Source organism: Amphiprion ocellaris, chromosome 16 (genome assembly GCF_022539595.1).
Source record: "Amphiprion ocellaris isolate individual 3 ecotype Okinawa chromosome 16, ASM2253959v1, whole genome shotgun sequence".
Classification (NCBI taxonomy): Eukaryota; Metazoa; Chordata; class Actinopteri; family Pomacentridae; genus Amphiprion; species Amphiprion ocellaris.
Genome location: NC_072781.1, coordinates 10,018,701 through 10,040,563, shown reverse-complemented (window position 1 = coordinate 10,040,563; position 21,863 = coordinate 10,018,701). Strand labels below are relative to the sequence as shown.

At 39.4% G+C, this 21,863-nt stretch overlaps 1 protein-coding gene across 2 annotated transcripts; it reads left to right on the top strand.

The window, feature by feature from the left end:
• The first annotated feature begins 342 nt into the window (after window positions 1-342).
• myofl (myoferlin like) lies at window positions 343-21,742 on the top strand. Of its 2 annotated transcripts, XM_023263931.3 has the most exons (54): window positions 343-510; window positions 1,610-1,665; window positions 1,800-1,891; window positions 4,696-4,804; window positions 5,021-5,117; window positions 6,709-6,878; window positions 7,261-7,389; window positions 7,799-7,861; window positions 7,972-8,022; window positions 8,123-8,153; window positions 8,249-8,364; window positions 8,457-8,583; window positions 8,684-8,787; window positions 8,865-8,933; window positions 9,031-9,074; window positions 9,159-9,241; window positions 9,332-9,367; window positions 9,590-9,714; window positions 9,830-9,943; window positions 10,128-10,305; window positions 10,672-10,796; window positions 10,913-11,022; window positions 11,167-11,359; window positions 11,453-11,608; window positions 11,747-11,878; window positions 11,972-12,135; window positions 13,176-13,290; window positions 14,069-14,171; window positions 14,272-14,411; window positions 14,510-14,674; window positions 14,926-15,013; window positions 15,244-15,321; window positions 15,443-15,624; window positions 15,755-15,913; window positions 16,003-16,104; window positions 16,281-16,442; window positions 16,564-16,735; window positions 16,829-16,899; window positions 16,999-17,013; window positions 17,099-17,197; window positions 17,536-17,664; window positions 18,274-18,429; window positions 18,567-18,658; window positions 18,756-18,926; window positions 19,127-19,275; window positions 19,471-19,610; window positions 19,761-19,849; window positions 19,928-20,023; window positions 20,137-20,278; window positions 20,390-20,489; window positions 20,627-20,820; window positions 20,898-21,007; window positions 21,095-21,242; window positions 21,439-21,742. In XM_023263931.3, exons 1-54 carry the CDS (start codon window positions 423-425, stop codon window positions 21,475-21,477), a joined length of 6,168 nt encoding a protein of 2,055 aa, XP_023119699.2. In that variant the 5' UTR covers window positions 343-422; the 3' UTR covers window positions 21,478-21,742. The 2 variants fall into 2 exon arrangements, with proteins under 2 accessions (XP_023119699.2, XP_054874941.1); XM_055018966.1 differs by lacking the exons at window positions 343-510; window positions 1,610-1,665; window positions 1,800-1,891; ... (2 more) ...; window positions 6,709-6,878; window positions 7,261-7,389 and adding an exon at window positions 7,444-7,681.
• The last annotated feature ends 121 nt before the right edge of the window (window positions 21,743-21,863 follow it).

The window sequence follows — 21,863 nt, the reverse complement described above, 5'->3', positions numbered from 1 at the left end:
AGTGTTTGGTAATTTAATACCGTATAGAGCTATGATGCCTTACTTAATATAAGAGACACATGCAAACAACTTACTAAAGTATCGTGTTTATTGTAGGTGTTATTTACATGGACACTGGAGAAGAGCTTGTATGGCTGCATGGGGAGCATGTCGTGAATGCCAGGAGATGACGGGCAAAAGTAGGCAAGAAATGTGAAGCATTTTGTAAATACAAAGAGATTGGTAAGCTGTTCTTTACAGTGCTTTCTGTTTCTTGCCTGACACCCCCTCTGGCTGGGTGGCAGCTGTGACTCATGGGTGAGGCTGCTCTCTGGTATCCACTCCTCTCTCCTACATCTGTGCCTTTCAGTTCCTCTGTGCAGCTCCATCGCTCTCGACGGAACATGAGACGTTTCTCTGATTAAACTGGGACTTAATTAACAATGTTGCGCGTCATTGTTGAGTCCGCTAGTGGGATCCCCAAAAAGAGGCTTGGAAATCCGGATCCAATTGCTACGGTTGTCTTTAGAGGTGAGAAATCTCTCTTAAAAATGTTAAACAGCTGTATGCTTATGTATGTTAAGTCTTTTTTTCTATTTGATTGATCATGCACAGTGTTTCACTTCCTTTTAAGCTACAGTCTTCTTTGACAACCTTTGCTTTTAATCACATTCACAGTAATAACTTGTTGCAGTTTACTCATGTATTACCAGGAGCATAAATGTCATATTTTAGCAGTAGGCGTTTTCCTTGTGACTTATTTTCCAGTCATTTAAATGGAAATTTCTATTAGACTGTTCGTCTAGTCTAAAAATAAGTTAAAAATAAAATGTTAAAACTAATAAAAGATTTTTAAATTGCACAATTTAAAAATAACGATAAACACTGCTGGAAAAATACTATATAAAGCCATTTAAGAGCCATAGGAAGCTGACAATCACATTATTCTATAACCAAATCATATATTTAATGCTGTTATAATGTGTGCCGTTGGTGCACTGTGCATATCAGCTTGCACATTATCATTCAACACATGCCAACAACTCACTCAATAAAAGTTAATAAATAGTCTAAAATATCAGCTGTAGTTTTGCACAGGTAGGCTGGTTGTGAACCAGTTTATTCTAACGCAGCCTACAAACCTTTTTACACTTTGGTTTACCAGAGGAGGCCATTACGGCACCAAGAGGGGGGTTGCACAGGCATGTGGCAAGTGTTGTCGCAACAGTTAACCAGCATTTTACATTAAATAAAATATTATTAATTAGTACAACCCACCAGTTTATGATGCCAACAAGTGAAGGTAGCAACAGTTAATCTTTTAGTCGATTAATTGAGGTCAGCATTAACAAAAAAAAAAACAAGAATGCATCCTTATAAGCTCAATAACCCAGTGTCCCTATACATCACCAGTTTAAGGCCCTAAAGCTTTTTTATTTTATTTACTATTATCATTACTATTTCTGAAAAAAATCCTTTAGTGCAGTAAGTTTTGCTTTGCAGTGATTGTAAAATTATTGATACAGTAATTTGTGGTTGTTTGTGTCCACTGAGTGTATTTGATATAGAGCTACTTTTCTTTGTTGTTGTTGCTTTATTCCTCAGTAATTTACTTTCATTGTCCTTCCAGGTGAAAAGAAAAAAACCAAAGCAATTGACAATGAGCTGAATCCAGTTTGGAATGAAGTAAGTGAGGAAATGTACTTTAAACTGTAAAATGTGGCAGTTACAGTTAGTTGATTTTGCTTAGTATGAAATAGTTACTCACTTGAGTCAAAGTTAATTTGTTGATTGTAATTCCCCCTTTCTTGTCATTACAGGTCCTTGAATTTGATCTGAAAGGATCTCATTTGGATGCCTCCTCATTCATCGAAATAGTTGTAAAAGACTATGAAACAATCGGAAAACACAAGTATGTATATCGAAATCGTTAAACTAAGACAATATCACACGGATATATGGCACGTTGTAATTGTGCTACTTTGCCTAAGCCTAAATTGTCCTAAACCGGACAGGTGTGGGATAAATGAATAAATGACCCACAACCTATGTCCCTGAATGACAAATTACTGATCGTTCAAACCCACTCCTGTCTTTGTGGTGAAGGGCCTCCGTCAACTGCTTCCCTCTCAGTGTGAGTGGTCATTACAGAAATCCCTCTCCTAAAAAAACAGCATGTTATGCCAGGTAATGCAGGTAATGAGTGAAAGGGAAAACCTCATCCCACCCAAAACATTTACCTTGTGAGGTAATTATAAGCTGTGAAAGTGTTTGTTTCACTTCGCTGACCAATAGTATAACTCCTTATTGTTCAGAGCATGGTTGAAAATAGTGATTAGGATTTATTTTTTTTTCCTTGAGGAGTAACATGTTGCAAGTTTCCTGAGCTGCACAGTACTCACTGCGACCATGTTAAGACTTGCTGCGCAAGGAAAGAAATTGCTTTGACTCCCTCACAATACCGCTGCAGCTCTGGCTAGGAATGTTGCCTTAAAAGGAAATAAAACCGTCTGTTTTTTTCACCTCCCTTACCTTAGATTAAGACTGCTATATATTTCATTAATGACTCTTCTTTTTTATCCTTTTTTTAGGCACATACATGCATAGCATTGCCAGTCTAAGTCATTATATGTTCTGAAGGGCAGGCACGAAACTACAAAGCCATAACATTTCCACTGAGTCACTCCACTGACTGATTGTGAACAATATAAACAGGGGTGAGGGTGGAGGGATGTCTGCTTCAGCCACTCATGCACTTAAATATTTTTTTCCATGAGCTCTGCTTGCACTGCTTGAGAGGGGTGAACAACAGAGCTTGCGCAGGCTTGTCATTAGTGCATCTGCGATGACTTGTAGCAGTGCCGAAATTAATTTATGCAGAAAATAACTCTGGAAATGTGTTAGGAAATGCAGTCACCAGCTCTCACCCACATCTAAAATCCAGGAAAATGAAGAACAGGAATGTGACTCACACAGCCAAAGATGGGTATCTGTGGGCCCAAACAAGATAAGCCATATCCAGCAGCTCAACTGGCACTGGTGACTGCTCAATTCCTTTTTTTTTTTTTTTTTTTTTAATCATATCCCATTAGCTTTGTTTGAAAGCTGGCATCTGTAGATGACGTTATATCAGTATGCCAAGAAAATTATGGTTTTCCTTCATTGTAGTTTTAAAGTCAAACATTTCATTTTCAAAGGAGCATATACTTGAGACTAGAGCTGAAATCTTTGTGTCCTAGTGGGTGGACAGTTATATAGGCTAATTAGAAACAATAAATCTCCAATGCCATATTTTCTCCACAGATGAGACTGTTTTCTAAGCACTCTGCAATCATGAATAATGGAACATCTGTTGAGATCAATAGAGAAGAAAAAGAGACTCTGAGCATAACCCTAAGTATGATTGTGGCTGTTTTTATGTTGGTCACTTAAGATTGCCTATTCTCTCGCCTCTGTGGCTCTGTATTTGTCCACCCTTAAACTGGGCACAGAGCTTGCAGTACATGCCTGTGGTACAAGTTGATGATTTCCATTTCTCCAGTTTTTCCTCATACACTCTTTCTTGTCTGTGTAATCACTGGTGTTTGTCACAGAACAAAAACATTATTTGTTGTCTTGGAAAGTGCTACAGCTTCTTCTAAATATCTCTTTTGCCAAAATTAGTCAGAAAAGGGTGATTTTGTCCTTAGGGTCAAGAACACTGTCTCAGCATCATATTTGTAGCTGCAAAAAATCATGAAGTTGAAATTGTAATGGTTTGGTATGACTTTAGAAAATGTCCAATGTGTTGCAATCCTTTGTGGTTATTAATCATTGGTACATGACTTCTGTTTGCTTGGCAAAGTAACAATGTAGGTGTTGTTGCTTGGTTATTCATGTGAAGAAGTGAAATTGGGAAGTGGAAACGGTCAATCATCCAGAGCAACAAGAAGTTACAAAAACAAACACTCCATCCAGTTACTTTATGAGGAGCTCACTTTTCATCACAGAATGTGGAACCAAAATGTTCTCACACTTGTAGCTTTTTAATCATGTGTAATTACTCTGCCGAGGAACGTGGCAGAGTTATGTGACGATCAGCATACGTTTGTCCTTCTATGAATCTGTCTATGTACAACATTACTCAAAAACAGACTAACAGATTTGGATGGAATTTTTAGGGAAGGTCAGAACTAACACAAGGACCATCTCATTAGATTTTGGCAATGATGCGGCTTGTAGTCTGGATTTCTTTAGAGTAGAACACTACGTCAACTGCCTGCTGACGATCACATGATTGCGATCCTACTACAAATCGACCGCTGCGGACTTATCGGGACTTATCTATTGAATATAATACAAGGAACAATTGATTAGATTGTGGAGGTGTTTCTGAGTCCCATCAATTCCTGCCGCCCACTACATATTTAGGTCACGCAATTTGATATCCGTGCATAATGTACACATGCATAGCACATGCCTGTGCTCAGCGCAAGATCATTTTGTTTGTGGGTACGTCTATATTAAATGGTCACATTCTATGTTGCCGTGATTTTTAATCATCAGAAACTAATAAAAAAATGCTGCATTTCTGCAAAAATATGCTGACAATGCCATATGGGGGAATGAACAGCCTCGGTGGAGTACTGCCCTCTCTGAGTGCTTTTCTTGTTTCTTTTGTTAATATATGATTTAAGTGATTCTGACCAAATGCAAATTTGTGTGATTGCTTTCCAGATTCATTGGCTCTGCAAACATCTCATTAAGAGATTTGGCTAGTGGTAATGTGAAGTCCCTCCCATCCAAGAATGTGCCCTTGAACAGTGAGAAACAACAGTATATTGGGGTGAATACATTTAGCAGATTTTTTTGATCCTATATGGATTCCATGGGGTTGCATATTATGTTGTCTAATTGTTTTATGAAAATGGATTTTACCTGTCAGCTGTGAATGACTCGGATCTGTATAAGCCCTAATTAATGTGTTGATTCTGTTAAAATCTACAATGTGATATTTTGTAGTAAACATCTGGTGATGCTAGGTAATTGTGTTCTTTTGCAGGCAAACATTAATTTGCTCATTGGATATGAGCCACCTGCCAACATCACTCCAAACCTGAATGAGCAGTTTGATGGAGACATGTCTAACATAGATGTTGGTAAGAAGTTAACTTCAGAAAATTAGGATAAATTGACTTTTCTGTCATACTCCAGAAGAAGGCTCATGTCTGATTTATTTTATTTTTTTTTAATTAATTTAATTTAATTAATTTTTAAATTTTTAATTACTTGATGGAGTTCTATCACCAAAACCAAATACTAATAAATATGTGCTTGTAAGTTGGACAGTGTGTGGGAGTCTGTCAGACACTTCTGGTTATGCTTGTCTCATATGTTGTTCTAACGTCCCAACAACGCGACACACGCTTTTTGTTGACATTAATCAAACGGGAGGTACCCGCAGAACTTTGTTTCTTTTTGGTGACATGTCAAATCTTACAGGGCTTAGCAGTAATATTGAAACTGCTCTGTGAATAGCTACAACAGCTGCCAGAAAGTGCATTGCACTTACTGGCATTAATCCCTTCACTGTATGAAAGGAGTTTATTGAACTGTTACCAAGAGGGTTCCGTATTTTTACTCTGCCAAGGAACGCGGCGGAGTCATATGACGATTGGCATATATTTGTCTGTCTGTCTTTCTGTGCGCAACATTGCTCAAGAATGGAATAACGGATTTGGATGAAATTTTCAGGGAAGGTCAGCAATGACACAAGGACCACCTCTTTAGATTTTGGCAGTGATGCGGCTTATAGTCTGGAACCACGGATTTGTTAAAGATTTCTGCATCATTGCGAGATAGTGCCACGGCGTCACTGTAACCATGACAACGAGTGAACGCTACGTCAGCTGCCTGCTGATGATTGCGATCCTACTACAAATCCACTGCTGCGGACTTTTCAGGACTTATTTGTCAGAAATCATATGACTGAGCAGCCTTGGCGGAGTACTGCGCTCCCTGAGTGCTTTTCTTGTTTTTCTACTTTTATCATTCTGTCATTTTCTGTTTCCCGCAGATATGCAAAGAGTTAATTTGTCTTTAAAATGGTATTTAAGTCAGAATAATTTGCACAAAACACAAGGATGAATATCAATCAGTGAACAATTCCACATTGAAAAGGTATAAAAAATGCAATAAAAAGACAGAGATTTAATATAACATTTACAACAGATCTTTTAAAAATAAAATGTAACAGGTGTCCGCAAACCTCACTAACATAACTTTTTAAAATGGAACACTTTATGGGGGCAACCTGATTGCGGAGTGGTTAAGGTGCAAACCACATGGAGTGCTGGGTTTGAGTTTTTTTCTTGTTTTTACTGCATGCCATCCCCTGCTCTGTTTCTCGGCACAACAACTCATTGAGCCACTTTGAACCACAGAGATGCGATTACTTTGAATAAGTGCAATACTCTTACTGGCTGCTGTTGTTACTATTCAAAAAGCAACTGTAATGTCAATTTCAAAGGAAATTTTGACCTGGCAGAAACAAAGTTCTGTTTGTTCGGCCACATTTTTGCCAACAAAAAGTATCTTCCATGTTGTTAGGAAGCTACCACAGTGTAGCTTTTCCTCCAGTGACAGGGTGTGTGCTCACAGTGGATACAAAGAAACAACTATGGGGAAACAATTCAAAGCATATTTTAAATATTAATTTCCACTCATGATTTTTGTGGTTTTGCACCACAGCAGGCAGCGAGGATGATGATGAGGGAATGGCAGACACAGAATGCAGAGGTCAGGGTGGAAGTCCAGGAACTCCCACTTCACCAAACCAGCCAAAGAAACCCTGCCATAAGCCAATCCGTCATAGCCGTACGAGGCACAGAGCCCTGGCCAATAAGCCTCAGGACTTCCAGGTATTGTTTGGTTTTAGAATACTCTCGTCTGAATTACTGGATAATCATAGATATCAATTTAAAAGGGATTTCTTATTGTTGATCACATAAAAGATTTCACCAGTTGTACAGTCAAGGTCATCCGTGGCAATAGATAGGGAATCATAACATTATTGTTCATATTAAAGCACTGCAAACATGCCAGCATCCTTTTAGTTTCACACATGTGATTTTCTTTGGGAGCATAATATAATTTTGTTCCCAGCTCCCAGAAATTTGCTTGAGCACTGAATAAGTTGATGTTTGTCAACTCAAATGAGCAAATTGGGCCTTTCAGAAAGACAATCCAGATAAATTGTGTCACTGTTTGTTCAGCTGCCTTGGTTTTGCTTGCAATGTACAGATTCGTGTTCGGGTTATCGAGGGTCGGCAGCTGCCTGGTAACAACATCAAGCCAGTGGTTAAGGTGAATGTATGTGGACGTCAACACAGAACGAGAATTAGAAGAGGAAATAACCCATTTTTTGATGAGGTAACGAGGCCATCACCACAAGTTCTGTTATTACTTTACTGATTTTTAAATATTTTTTGCCTTTTGCGTCGCCTGTCTGTTTTTTTTAACATCTGCTTGTCTTCTATCTTTGCTAAATAATCTCACAGAGCTTCAGTAACATTCTGAGACATTTCTCTCTTTTTCAGCAGTGGTCACATGACGGCTTCTTTGGAGATTGAGCACCGTACTCTCAGCTTTTTCTTGTCGCTAATTCCTCTCATATGCATTTTTCCTTGTCTCCGCTTTAGCCAAAGCATCAGCTTAAAAAACTGTAAGTTCTACAACTTGCCACAATCGCTGATATCGAAGTGTGTCTGCCATCAAAATGTATTGCACAGTGACCACAGAATAAACATGTGAAATTACAACTTTGTTTTCTGTCCCTCAGATGTTTTTCAACAATGTGAACATGCTTCCCTCTAAACTGTTTGATGAGAGCATTAGTCTTCGGGTGCGTAGATAACCTATTTGTGTTATAATGCAGCTTCGTTTTTGCTGTTTACAGTCTGCTGTTTGCTGTGAAAATCAAGTAATTTCTGCGTCTGGTTTGTTTTCTTACAGGTTTATGACTCTATCTCCCTCAGAGCTGACAGTCTAATAGGAGAGTTTAAGGTATGCTCATTTAAATGCTTTTAAATCCTTCACTTGGAATTGGAATTGTGGCTTTCTTAACCTAATTTTTTAACGTTTCAATTTTTCCTTGTATATTTAGCTGGATGTTGGCTACATCTACGATGAACCTGGTCGGTTTTTCCATTAATAATGTGTGAAAAGCTAAGATGTCTGTGTACACACTGTTTTTAGATGTTGAAAGTGTTAAATATTGTGCCATGTTTAGGTCATGCCATAATGAGGAAATGGCTCCTCCTGGGTGATCCTGATGATGCCGGCTTGGGGCCCAAGGGTTACCTGAAAGTCAGCATAATAGTTGCAGGCACTGGAGATGAGCCACCGGTACGGGTACCTTATCATTTCACATCAAACTCCTCTATCATAGCAGTGTTGAAACTGACCTCTCCTCTCCTCTCCCCCCATCCTGTCTGCAGTCCGAGAAGAGAGAGCTAAGTGACGAGCAGGACGACATAGAGAGTAATCTTTTGGTTCCAGCTGGTGTCACGATGCGGTTGGCTGCCCTAACTCTTAAAGTCTATCGTGCCGAGGATATGCCACAGAGTAAGCGATGTAAAACTTTATAAATCCCTGTGCCCCTTTAGGCCTGTTGAAAACAAATCCATGCAAGAAACTTCTATTTAGAAACATCTTTGCATTTCAGTGGATGATGCCATTGTTCAGACAGTAAAGCAAGCCATTCGAGGAGACTCGGATAGGAAAAACTTGGTAGATCCATATTTGGAAGTCAGCTTTGCTGGGAAGAAGGTACATCATATAAGATCATAGAGTGTTTCTTACTCTATGAATAGAATTAATTTACAAACATATCTTTTTCCTTATAGCTGTGCACCAGAATAATTGAGAGAAATGCTAACCCAGAGTGGAATCAGCTCATCAACTTGCAAGTCAAAGTAGGAAAGATCCATATTGAGAATTGTCTTATTTTGTGCTTGATTTCAATCATAAAACCGCTTTAACGGTCAGCAAAAATGATCTCTTCCTCTTTAGTTCCCATCCATGTGTGAACGCATCAAGCTGACCATGTATGACTGGTAAGAGATGGTATTTATTCACAGACAGCTTCTCAAAGGATAATACCACCACCAATACTTGACCTGTCAGTTTATCCTTTTCAGGGATCGTTTTAGCAAGAATGATGCCATCGGAACAACTTATCTGAATCTGAGCAAAATATCTTCCTCTGGTGGAGAGATTGAGGGTAATATTGTAATATCTCAGTGGTTAAAATATTCCTATTGCAAAATGACATTTAATTTATGTGATTGTTCTCTGTTTAAATTCCAAACAGATGCACCGGCTGAAAATGGCAACCCGGTTACTGAATGTACGTACAACATGGTCATCTGCATGAGTTGTATTTTTGTTTTAAAAAAATATAACCTTATAGCATAAAAACTTCTCAAGTTTTAACATATTTCATTTTCATTAGATTTGATCATGAAATTTATAGAAGTAAATGGACAGATTGTGGTTCACCACATGACAATCTTAATTATGACTGTTGAATTATTGTTGGGTTTTTATGTTAAGTGTCTGTGTATCACAGTGAGCACTGCAGCATCGGAGGTCGGTTTTCTCCCAGCTTTTGGGCCTTGCTATGTCAATCTGTACGGTAGCCCAAGAGAATTCACTGGCCTGCCTGACCCGTACGACGAACTCAACTTAGGAAAGGTAAGACTACCCATCATCAAGTCAGCGCTGAAGGCTCAATATGGAGTACAGACGCATAATATTTCACCTTCATGATGATTCCTACATGAGGTTTTTGCATTTCAATTTTTTCCAGGGAGAAGGGGTGGCATACAGAGGAAGGGTCCTTGTTGAACTGTCCTCTCAGTTGGATGGAAAGGTTGATAAGAATGTGGATGAAATCTCTAGTGATGACATCCTGGTTGCACAGGTACACACTATGTACTTAAAGCATATCATATTGTAATTACTCCTGTTTGTTGTCATATGTTCACTTTATTTTTTCTTTGACAATTTTTTTTATAATGTTGGTTATAAGATGGGTGGTTGTGGTCATGAACAGAGACAATTGCCTTACCTTCTAACAATGCCACACTGCATTTTATTGGGTGCAGAAATACCAGCGGAGGAGGAAGTATTCTCTTTGCGCTGCTTTCCACAGTGCATGCATGCTCCAACAGCCAGGAGAGCCAATCCAGTTTGAAGTCAGCATTGGTAATTATGGAAACAAGCTGGATTCCACCTGCAAGCCCCTGGCGTCCACCACCCAGTACAGCTTTGCTGTATTTGATGGTATGAAGCGAATATAAAAAAGCCTGCAGCAATTCATAAATGACTAAACTTTTTTCCATGTAATCATTTAGAGTTATTAAAACTAGTTTCTGCACCATGACCCTGTTTTTAGCTTCTAATATTTTCATGACACAAAAAATGTAACTTTTTATTGCTGATTTTAAGAATGGCAAGTTTTTTCGGGGGCATGATGAAATCACAAATGGATTATGTAATATTTCACAACATGAATATACTGTAACATTGGACATTTACTTGTTCAAACATACTCTAAGTCAGTGTTTGTGACTAAGGAGCAATGAAGCCAAAGAGAATGACTATCACCAGAACATGTGTTTAAAATAATTTGATGTATTTATTGCGTAGGTAATCACTACTATTACCTTCCCTGGGCCAACACTAAGCCTGTAGTGATCGTCACTTCCTACTGGGAAGACATCAGCTACCGCCTGGACTCTGTCAATGTTCTCCTCTTCATTGCTGACAGACTGGTGAGAATAGGTCACAGAGGCATATTAACGTAATATGTAAATGAATCTTGTACAGGTCTATACAGGTAGTGCTGCTCATTCATCTCTTTTTGCCTCGTCTTTGTGATTTATTTTAGGAGTCCCACCTTACTTCTTTAAAAACAGCCATCCTAGCCAAGGTCCCTGATGAACGCCTGAGAGAGATTTGGCTCAAGCTTATCAACCACATGATTGAGGATCTTAACAGGTAAGACAGGACCAGACACATCCCACACTAGACCTGTGCTGTATTGCAGCTTTTCATTAGATAGCTGCATTTTTTTCAGGAAGATCAGATACATTTGACTGGTCAAATTTTGATCTTTAATTACTCTGCTTTTGGTTTTGACAGTCTCCAATTTCCATCGCTGGAGGGTCAGCACAACATTACAGAGCTAGATCTGGAAATGAAAAAGTTGCGTCATACTGCTGTGGAGAGTATCAAACAGATGGCTAGTCGCATGAGAGAAGAGGCCACAGATGTCAAGGCTACTGTTGGTGATATTGAAGACTGGTTGGACAGAATCAAGCAGCTGGCTGAAGAGGTTAGGAAAAAAAAGTAATTGTTGAATTGGTCAAGAATCTCATAGAGATACAGTTTCATTTTTATTATGACTGAAATGATATGTGCCCATCAGCCTCAGAACAGCATGCCGGATGTGGTCATATGGATGTTGAGAGGAGAGAAGCGGTTGGCTTATGCCCGAGTCCCAGCAAACCAGATCCTGTATTCTACTTTTAGCGAACAGGCCTGTGGCAAACACTGCGGAAAGACCCAGACCATCTTCATGCAGGTACAAGACCAGTCAGCATGGAAGCCAGATTCACTCTAATGGGATAAACATTTCTTATAAAGATAACATAGCAAAGATTAGCAGCGTTCAGCATTGTAAATTTCACAAAGACTTCTCACTTTCATATTTTTGATTTAGTACCCCATGGACAAACACAAAGGTTTGAAGATCCCTGTTCAGCTGCGGGTCAACATGTGGCTCAGCCTCTCTGCTCGTGAAACGAAGTTCAATAGCTTCTCAGAGGGAGACTTCAGTGTTTATGCTGAAGTGGTACAGTATCTACATTAAATATTACCTTTTTAAAAAATACATCCCCATATTTTTGGTTCCTGACTTTACAGTGGTTTGTATAAATTATTGCAGTATGAAAACCAGGCTCAAGTGTTTGGCAAATGGGGAACCACCGGCCTGGTTGGTCGCTATAAATTCTCAGATGTGACTGGAAAGGTGAAGCTTAAAAAGGAGTATTTTCTACCACCACTTGGATGGGAATGGGAGGAGGACTGGTTTTTTGAGCCTGAGAGATGGTAAGCTTAAGAAACTCACTTTTATCAAACATTTTTAGTCCTACGAGATTCCAGGCTTTTATAGTTTCAAGTGCAAACATCCTGTTATTGCTGGACATGGAGGAGGGGGTAACACTTGACAAGCTGTACATTCCTTGAATGTAATGGATGATGTGGGGGCTAAGAATTCCACATGTAACATGCTGCAAATATCGCTTGTTCAGTTACATATATTACAGATGTTGATCTTGCTTTTCTGTTTTAGTTATAAAATAGAGCTCCCGAGCCTCTGAATTTCTGTTATTGTCATTGTAGCTTTTAAAACTTGGAGAGCAAAGTCACTAATTTCTGTGAGCATTACCACAATAGTAAATAGTGATTCTATGCAATATTATTAAACATCCCTGTCTAATAAGATAAGGCTACATAGTGCTCTCTTTCTTGCCTACATAGTCTCCCTCTCTCCCATCCCTGTTACAGACTTTCACTGTCTTACTCTTACCCAATCCATTTTCACATTTTCTTTTTGCTCTCTCTTCTTTCCCCTGCATCTTGGCCTCAGATCTAAGCTACAAACTCAACTTGGTAACATTATTTAGGTCCACAATTTAAGTTCTTCCTTTTCAACTGGTATGGTCTTCCAAATTCACACAAATATAATGCACATTTAAAATCCCATTTATGTGATTCTCACTTAGAAATTATTTATCCTGATTTATTGAATGTGGTAGTTAGTAAAACTTGTCAGGTGTTACCCCTTATGTAATCATAAATTATTGATGGTACCAGCCACAGAACAGAAGCAACACAATCACAGGAAATGAAAAAGGAATTTCGGCATCAGCCGGTGTTTTGGTTTGAGGAGGTCTCCTTCCCTCTCCTGATCCCTCTTAATTTTTAAGTGCTTACATTGTCCCACCGCTGTTCTTGTAAATAATCTCAGCTCCCTGAAGCCCGTCTTCCTGAGCTATTCTGATATGTTTATCATGGTCTTACATAGCTTCTGTCTGAGTCACAAAGCCTCTCATCAACCTGTGTGTTGTGACGGTGTTTTCTTACAGTTTGTTGACAGAAGCAGATGCGGGCCACACAGAGTTCACAGACGAAGTGTTTGAAAATGAAACCCGCTTTCCAGGTGGGGAGTGGAAACCTGCTGCAGAGCCATACACAGACGTGGTATGCTGTGATGCTGTCACACACACACAGAGACACTTCTTTACACACATTTAATTTCCAGGTCGCTATGTGAAATATGTGAATGAAGATAACAGGACAAGGCTTGTTTGTTCATGCTTTTTTCCAATGTTATCAGTTTCTTCTGGGTTATGATGTAGTGTTTATGACATCACATTGTTGATTGGCTGGAACAATAGTCAAGAAATTTTAATGTTACTCTCCTCTATGGTTTTATTTCAACAACAGAAGGGATCAATTACAGAGAAATACCAGTTGAGTCTGGACTTCCCATCAGCTCTACAGAGTGTCTTAACATCTTACAGCTCATTGGTTAATTCTCTTTGCAAATACAGCAGACAGCTGTTTTTAGATTTAAGCAAAAAAAAAGAAAAAAAGACAAAAAAAATATTTTGATGAACCACCTGCATGACACATGTCTAGTGCCAAACCACATAACGACAAAGTAGTTAATAGCTGATTAACAAAGTGGAGCATTTAGCAGATAAAGAATCAGACGTTCAACCCAGAAATTGGTGGTCGAGACCAAAAATAGTGCTAAATGGAGAGTGGGTATTGTGCTTCATCAAGAATCAAATGGCCAACAGTTGCAGTACTAAGAGACATACTTATCACTAGTAATATGTAAAATAAGATACTTTAATGGCTTACTAACATAATCATCAATAACAAAATCTAATAATTTTGTAATTTCTGAACCATACAATACTACAGCTATCTCAAAAATGATACTGATAGAATGTGGGTCTGTGTTATGTAGAATGGAGAAAAAGCCCAGAGCAAAGCAGAGTTTGAATGTCCACCTGGATGGACTTGGGAGGGTGCCTGGAGCTTTGACAGCAACAGAGCTGTAGATGAGAAAGGTAACATGAACATTACAACTAAGCTATGTAGCAAAATCTTTTCTTTGTTGTATTTTCATGTTTGAAATAGTATGAGTATAACTGTGTCTTTTCACCCTAGGTTGGGAATATGGAGTTACCATTCCCCCCGATGATAAACCTAAATCTTGGGTTGCGGCAGAGAAGATGTACCACGTCCACCGCAGAAGGAGACTCATAAGACCAAGAAAGAAGATATCTGACACAGTGGCTGCTGCTGAGGTGAGGATGTGGTAGATGAGAGAGAAAAAAAGAAAGACTTGACACGTGTTATGAGTACAGTCTCTGAATCTTTTCTTCTCTCTTTGTCTTTTCTACAGAGACGAGAACCAGGAGAAGGCTGGGAATACTCTTCCCTGATTGGCTGGAAGTTCCACAGGAAGGAGCGCTCATCTGACACCTTTCGCCGCCGCCGCTGGAGGAGAAAGATGATCCCATCACAGGGCACCGGTCCCTCTGCCATCTTCAAACTGGAAGGGACATTAGTGAGTCTTGCATAACACCTAAATGTCCACAAATAAGCCAGTTGTCATGGCAACAGGGGTTAATTTATACCATCTGAGTCATATCCTTTCATTATTCTCCTGCATTTGCCTGTTCTTGGCAGATATTGGTAAATAACTAAGGAAGTTTATTTTGGTTCTGCATTCTTTGCTTTAATTTCTCTCAAATTAGCACAAACATTTGCAGCAAAGTGTGTTTTTTTTAAGCACCTCAGCCTATGTTTTGTTAACAGGGGGTCGACATTGATGAAAAGGCCAGTAAAACGGATGCAGCCAAGCTCTTTGGTGCCAACACACCCACAGTTTCCTGCCACTTTACCCGTAAGTGGAGGGATCTGATAAACTTAACTCCTTAAACTGATGCTGATTAAAGGCTTACTTTTTCTTTTTGCACTGCTTCCTGCTTATTCCTAATGCAAAATAACACCGATTTTGTTAAGTCTGTAAAATCTGTATAAATATGTGCTTATGCCTTATTAGGTGCTCTTTTAAGTTATTCTGTTTTAGTAGCGATTCAGTTTGGCACGTTGATGAAAATGATCTCCCTCCAGGGTCTTACGTTTATCAACTGAGGGTGTATGTCTATCAGGCAAGAAATCTCTGTGCCATGGACAAGGACAGCTTCTCAGGTAAAAAAAAAAAAAAAGGCTCATTATAAACAGACAAATCACAAGAAATAAATGAAACCAATTCCTGATGGACATTTTTTCCTAAGTCAATGTGGGAATGATAATACCTGGTCTTCCCCAGATCCCTATGCCCATGTGTCATTCCTACATGTGAGCAAGACTACGGAAGTCAAAAGGGCCACACTGAACCCCACATGGGATCAGACTCTTATCTTTGAGGACATTGAAATCTATGGAGACCCACAGACCTTTGCCCGCAACTGTCCTGATGTGGTCTTGGAGCTGTATGACCGTGATCAAGTGGTGTGTTGAATATTTTGTCTCTCAATCACACAATCATAAACAGTTGTATCCTTGTAAAGCAATTGGAGGTGGCATTGGATATAACAAAGCTTTACTAAGTCTTGATGTGCTGCTGTACTTTGTTCATTAGGGGAAAGATGAGCCAATGGGTCGATGCACATGCCCCCCTGTGGTAAAACTGAACCCCAGTGTGGATATCAGTCCCAAGCTGCTGTGGTTCCCAGTCACCAGAAAGGGTCGTAGTGCTGGAGAGGCACTTCTTGCTGCTGAGCTCCTACTGAAAGACAAGGTCAAGATAACACTGAAAGAAAGTTAATATACTCAATCTTAAGTTTATGACGCTTTATAAATGAAGTGATTTTTTTGTTGTTTCTATAGGGCAGCGATGGAGATCTGCCTCTGGTGCCTCCTCGGCGGGGGGAGAAGCTCTACATGGTTCCTCAGGGAATCAGGCCAGTAGTACAGCTTACTGCGATTGAGGTGAGCCATCAAGGCACTCTGCTCCTCTTCCGATCCAACCCAAGATTTATGCTGTGATTGTGTTTCTTATCCCTAGTAGCTTTCCTGTCTTTCACTTATCTCTATCTGCCATGATAATCACTTAATCTGCCTATGTCAGTTTATGAAAGTGTGTTAATGTTGTTATTTGACCCCAGGTGTTGACGTGGGGATTGAGGAACATGAAGACTTACCAGTTAGCCACAGTGTCCTCCCCGAGTTTGATAGTGGAATGTGGTGGTGAGATTGTACAAACGGCTGCAATCAAAAACTTCAAAAACAACCCTAACTTCCCTGGATCAGTGCTGCTACTCAAAGTGGTACCAGCCCTTACACTCTCTAGAGAAAATATCCAGACACCTTTAAAGTTTCAAATGCACTTTTCAAATGCACTTTTGAAATATTTTCCTTACATGGCCTGTTGTGTCGCTGCTCACATAGCCTCTTCCCAAAGAAGAGATGTACACCCCTCCCATTGTACTGAAGGTGATCGACCACAGACCCTTCGGTAGGAAACCTGTGGTGGGACAGTGCACCATTGACTGTCTGGAGGACTTCCGATGTGATCCGTATCGCCTTAACAATGAAGTCGAAGCCTGCATGTCTGCTAGAGGTATCCACACATGCATATGCTGCCACGCATGTTCACGTATACACTCAGACACATATGAGGAGTTTATTATATCTTTCCTCATTAACTTTTCAGGGGCAATGATAACTGCTGTCCATGGAGATGTTGTCATAGACATTGATGAGAGACCTATTGTGAAAACTGAGGTAAATAAAAAATAGCCATATAAATGGTGTGACATGGTTTCTATATGTGCTTCTTTTTTATTAATAAGAATTCTTTTTTTTTTGCTCCCCACTTTGCAGATTCAAGCAGAAAAGGTGAGATTTTTCTTTTCACGGCCATTCTACTGATAGATACCATTTGTAAAGAGTTCATTAGTTATTATTGTTGCCCTTTGTTTAGGAGGAGGAGGCAGTAGACTGGTGGAGTAAGTTCTATGCCTCTGTTGGAGAGCAGAAAAAATGTGGGCCGTACCTAAAAAAGGGATACGACACATTACAGGTGACAATGTGTTTTGTAAATTGTTTAAAAAAAAAAAAAAACCTGATCTAATCTGTGCTTGGGTTTGTGTTGGTTTTACAAGATAAAACAAAATAACAATGACAGAAAGGGACATTGCTCAATACTGCTTATTCTTGTCTTTTTTATTGATACAAGTTTGTAGTTGATTACATCAAAACATGGACAAACGTTTTTCTGTGAGCAGTTAAACAAAACTTGCCAATAAAGTGCAAACTCTCATAGCCTGGTTGAAAGCACACAATAATATTGCACTATGTTTGTTTTTGTTATGTAACTGTTTTGATTTACAGTGATTCCATGTGTATTGGGGTTTTTAGGTCTATAAGTCTGAATTAGAAGAGGTTGACCAGTTCCAGGGACTGACTGATTTCTGCAGGACTTTCAATCTTCAGCGAGGAAAGATTGAAGATGAGGAAGGTGATCCTTCAGTGGTGGGAGAGTTCAAGGTGAAAAAAACTTAACTGACTGACACTCTGCTTGAACAACTGGTGTAAAAGCAATGGTTGCTATTTTAGTACCATAGCTCAAGTACGTTTCATAGCCTTTGTCTACCCTCTGGTGGATCATTTAAGCATTTCAGTTCAATCTAAATAATTAAGCAGCTACGAATTGGTACAGAATTTAGCTTTTGAGATATTGTGTCATAAAAGAGACACATCCAGAACTATGCTGTTGCTGCAATGGAATAAACTCACTATATTGACAATATGACTGAAGGAATGGCTTACCACAGTTAATGGCAGTTGAAGCTGAAACCAATAATCAAGAATCAAGAGTGAAGAATCAAGAATCTTTATTGTCATTGTGTTTCCACACAGCAAAATTACGATTGGTGACTCCCAGCTATAGATTAAAAAAAAAAAAAAAACATAAAAAAACAAACAAAAATATCCTGAATGAAATGGTACAGTGGTTTTTCGTTTGCTGGGCAGTTTATAGCAATTTATTCCTCATATAGAATGATAACTGCAGAGAAGTATTTTACCATTGACAATCTGGGAACATAATTGGTTTCGCCAAGATGTATAACTAAAGGTACTGTATATGGTGCGCAGGGCTCATTCAAGATTTACCCACTGCCTGATGATCCAGAGGTCCCGACCCCACCTCGCCAGTTCAGTCAGCTTCCCGAGAGCGAACCACAGGAGTGCCTTGTCAGAATATATGTGGTGCGTTGTATCGACCTCCAGCCTAAGGACAGAAATGGCAAGGTGAGTTTCATATGAATCTACAGCTAGGACGCCACATGTGTTCAGTGATAACAACAAATTCCTAGAAAGATTTGACCTCAGAACATTTCATTAAGTCAAGTAAAGAAGAAGATGATAGTTCTGCATTCTCATTTCAGTGTGACCCATATGTTAAAATTACACTTGGGAAAAAAAGACTGGATGACAGAGATAACTACAAACCAAACACCCTCAATCCAGAGTTTGGAAGGTGACAAAGAGATTTTTCATCCATTTAAATTATTTAGAAGCCTAAAAACACAAAGCAGCAATAAACATTTAATGTGCTCATCTCCATTAATACCCAGGATGTTCGAGCTATCCTGCTTCCTTCCTCAAGATAAGGATCTGAAGATCTCTGTGTATGACTATGACTTGGTGAGCAGAGATGAGAAAGTGGGTGAGACGGTCATTGATTTGGAGAACAGACTCCTGTCCCGTTTCAGGTCCTGCTGTGGCCTGCCACAGACTTACTGTGTGTAAGTATGTATATTCACTTCCAGTTGAAATATGAACAGAAAAAACACATCTGCAGTACAAAAATCACATACTACAAAACAGTCGAGTGAGCTCTTTTTTGATTTCCCAAAGCTAAGCCTGTGTAGCTCTTCCTTATTTGCATATTGTTAGAATGAACAAATGAGATGTCCAAGGCTACTATGCTTCTATTTTCTCACAGGTCAGGGATCAATCAGTGGAGAGATCAACTGAAGCCCTCTCAGATCCTCCAGAATGTGGCCAGTGTGAGGTGTGTCCCTCCTCCAAGGATAGAGGGAGATGGAAGCTCCCTGTCTTTCTCAGGAAACCAATACAACCTGCAAAATTTTGGTACACCCTACTCTAAAATCCTACAATCTTATTATTGTTAGAATTATTATTTTATGTGCGGTCTCACTGACCGTTTCCTGATTTAATGTTTGCCTTGCTACACTTGACTTTGACCTCAGGTTGGCAGTTTGTGTGTCTGATATTAACATTCATAGGCCATGGTATAATGGCCTTTAACCTTTATGTCCTTTGCAGAAGCAAACACTGTGATCCACTCGCACTTGGGCCCAGCCAAAGAGAGGCTGGCCCTGCATGTCCTCAGAAACCAGGGATTGGTACCAGAACATGTGGAAACCAGAACCCTGTACAGCTCCCACCAGCCAAATCTGTCCCAGGTTAAAGCAACAGCGATAGTACTAATGCACAAATTTTTAGTGCATTATGAAGTTGTAGAATTTACAGTACAAAGACAATACTCTCCAAAGTTAACATTTCAAGCTTATTGTCTAATTGCTTGATCTAAAAGTGTTTTTCTATAAATATAGGGAAGAATTCAAATGTGGGTGGACGTTTTCCCCAAGTGCCTTGGTTTGCCAGGGCCTCCATGTGATATCAGTCCACGCAAAGCCAAGAAGTAAGAAACTCTGCACAGAACAGTTATGTTCTAATATAATGCATTGAAGCATGAAATATAACAGTACATTTTAAACAGGTACTTCTTGCGGGCCATCATTTGGAACACAACTGATGTCACTCTGGATGAAACAAGTATCACTGGAGAAAACATGAGTGACATCTATGTCAAAGGGTACATTGTCTGTCTCTCACCTTAACCCTTCATTTGTAATCTGTACTTGGATTTTTTTAGGTTTAAACATGCATTTTTGTACTCACACATGCATAATTTGTGAATGTTTTTAGATGGATGCCAGGAATGGAGGAGGACAAGCAGAAAACTGACGTCCACTACAGATCCCTGGATGGAGATGGAAACTTCAACTGGAGGTTCATCTTCGGCTTTGAATACCTGCCTGCAGAACAGCTGTGTGTTGTCTCAAGGAAGGTGAGTGAGATCATGGATGAGAAACAGAGCTGTTCAATACCTCATCAGTTTTGTTGTGGAAACTTTTCAGCAGGCAATGATATGAATAAAATATGTTAAATCTTTTCACAGGAGCATTTTTGGAACCTGGACAAAACTGAATTTAGGATTCCTCCTAAATTGACCATCCAGATATGGGACAATGACAAATTCTCCCTGGATGACTACTTAGGTGAAGCAGTATTGTTATTCATGCCAATTATTGCCATGGCAAGGAAAAGCCTTGAAAGACAAAGATAGAATCTAATGTATGCAGTATAGCCATATAAAACAAAGACATACTTATTTACTTTCAAATTTCTGTCACAGGTTCAGTTGAGCTGGACCTACTCAATCTGATCCCCCCTGCGAAGACGCCAGAAAAGTGCAGCCTGAAGATGCTGCCAGGGATGATGGGATCTGTCACCGCCGAAAAGCCACAGCCCAAGTCACTGTTCTCCCAGAAGTCTGTGCGAGGCTGGTGGCCATGTGCAACTGAGCAGGATGGGAAACACAAGCTTGGTGTATGTCCATCTCCTCGGCACAGTTCTTTATGTTTTCCCCTGGATGCTGTTTAATTATGTGTTTCAAAATTTTGCAGGGTAAAGTAGAAATGACACTGGAAATAGTGGAGGAGAAAGAGATGGAGGAGAGGCCTTCTGGGAAAGGTAGAAATGAGCCCAACATGAATCCCAAACTGGAACCACCAAAGTAGGAATATGACTCTCTAAAATATAACTGTGAATTGTTTCGCATGAATTCACAATGTTTACATTGCCGTATGTCTCCATTCAACAGTCGCCCGGACACATCGTTCTTCTGGTTTACAAACCCTTGCAAGACCATGAAGTTCATAGTCTGGCGCAGATTCAAATGGCTTTTCATTGGAGGGATTTTTCTTGTGCTGCTTATCTTGTTCGTCGGGATCCTGCTCTACTCCCTGCCTGTAAGATCACACAGTTTGCTGATAATGTCTGTGTTTAATTATGTCTGAAACTACCACAAGTTAGTTTAATCTATTAAAAACTTGATGGTACTCAGTTGAAAACAGTTCAAATGTTCATTCACAGCCTTACTCTGAGTGATTTCTTAATATAGTGGTTTTAATTCAGTAAGCCAAACATCTATTCTTCTATCCACAGAATTACATCTCAATGAAGATTGTGAAGCCTTTCTCCTAAGAAACGTTGCAGGGAAGCTGTGCATCTTACTGCATCAAAATCTACAGTCCTGCTCACTGTTACCATGCCTCAGAAAAATGCAGTAACTTTCTTTGCTGATACCATTGCAGACCGACCTTCATCATTTTTCTGTCACATGACAGATTTGTCGACATTTTATTTTTTGCACTTTCAGTATTACTTATGTCACATGCCAAATCCTAATACTCTCTCTTATGTTCAACTTTTAAGAAAAATAAAGAATGTGAAGATTTTAATAACTTCAGATATTTAAATTGTTTTTCAGATTTTGTGTGGAATCTGTTTTGTTATGCTATCTCAGAAAGGATGAACTTAGTAAAGTTAATCAACAATGTCAGCAGTAAAAAATAATTCTTCTGTCCATT

Bases quoted from the DNA above. Each gene is read 5' to 3' on its own strand.
- myofl (XM_023263931.3), top strand. From the start codon at position 423: ATGTTGCGCGTCATTGTTGAGTCCGCTAGTGGGATCCCCAAAAAGAGG. The intron at 8,154-8,248 runs GTCGGTTTTTCC...TGCCATGTTTAG, and splicing joins CTACATCTACGATGAACCTG to GTCATGCCATAATGAGGAAA. The intron at 11,360-11,452 runs GTTAGGAAAAAA...TGTGCCCATCAG, and splicing joins TCAAGCAGCTGGCTGAAGAG to CCTCAGAACAGCATGCCGGA.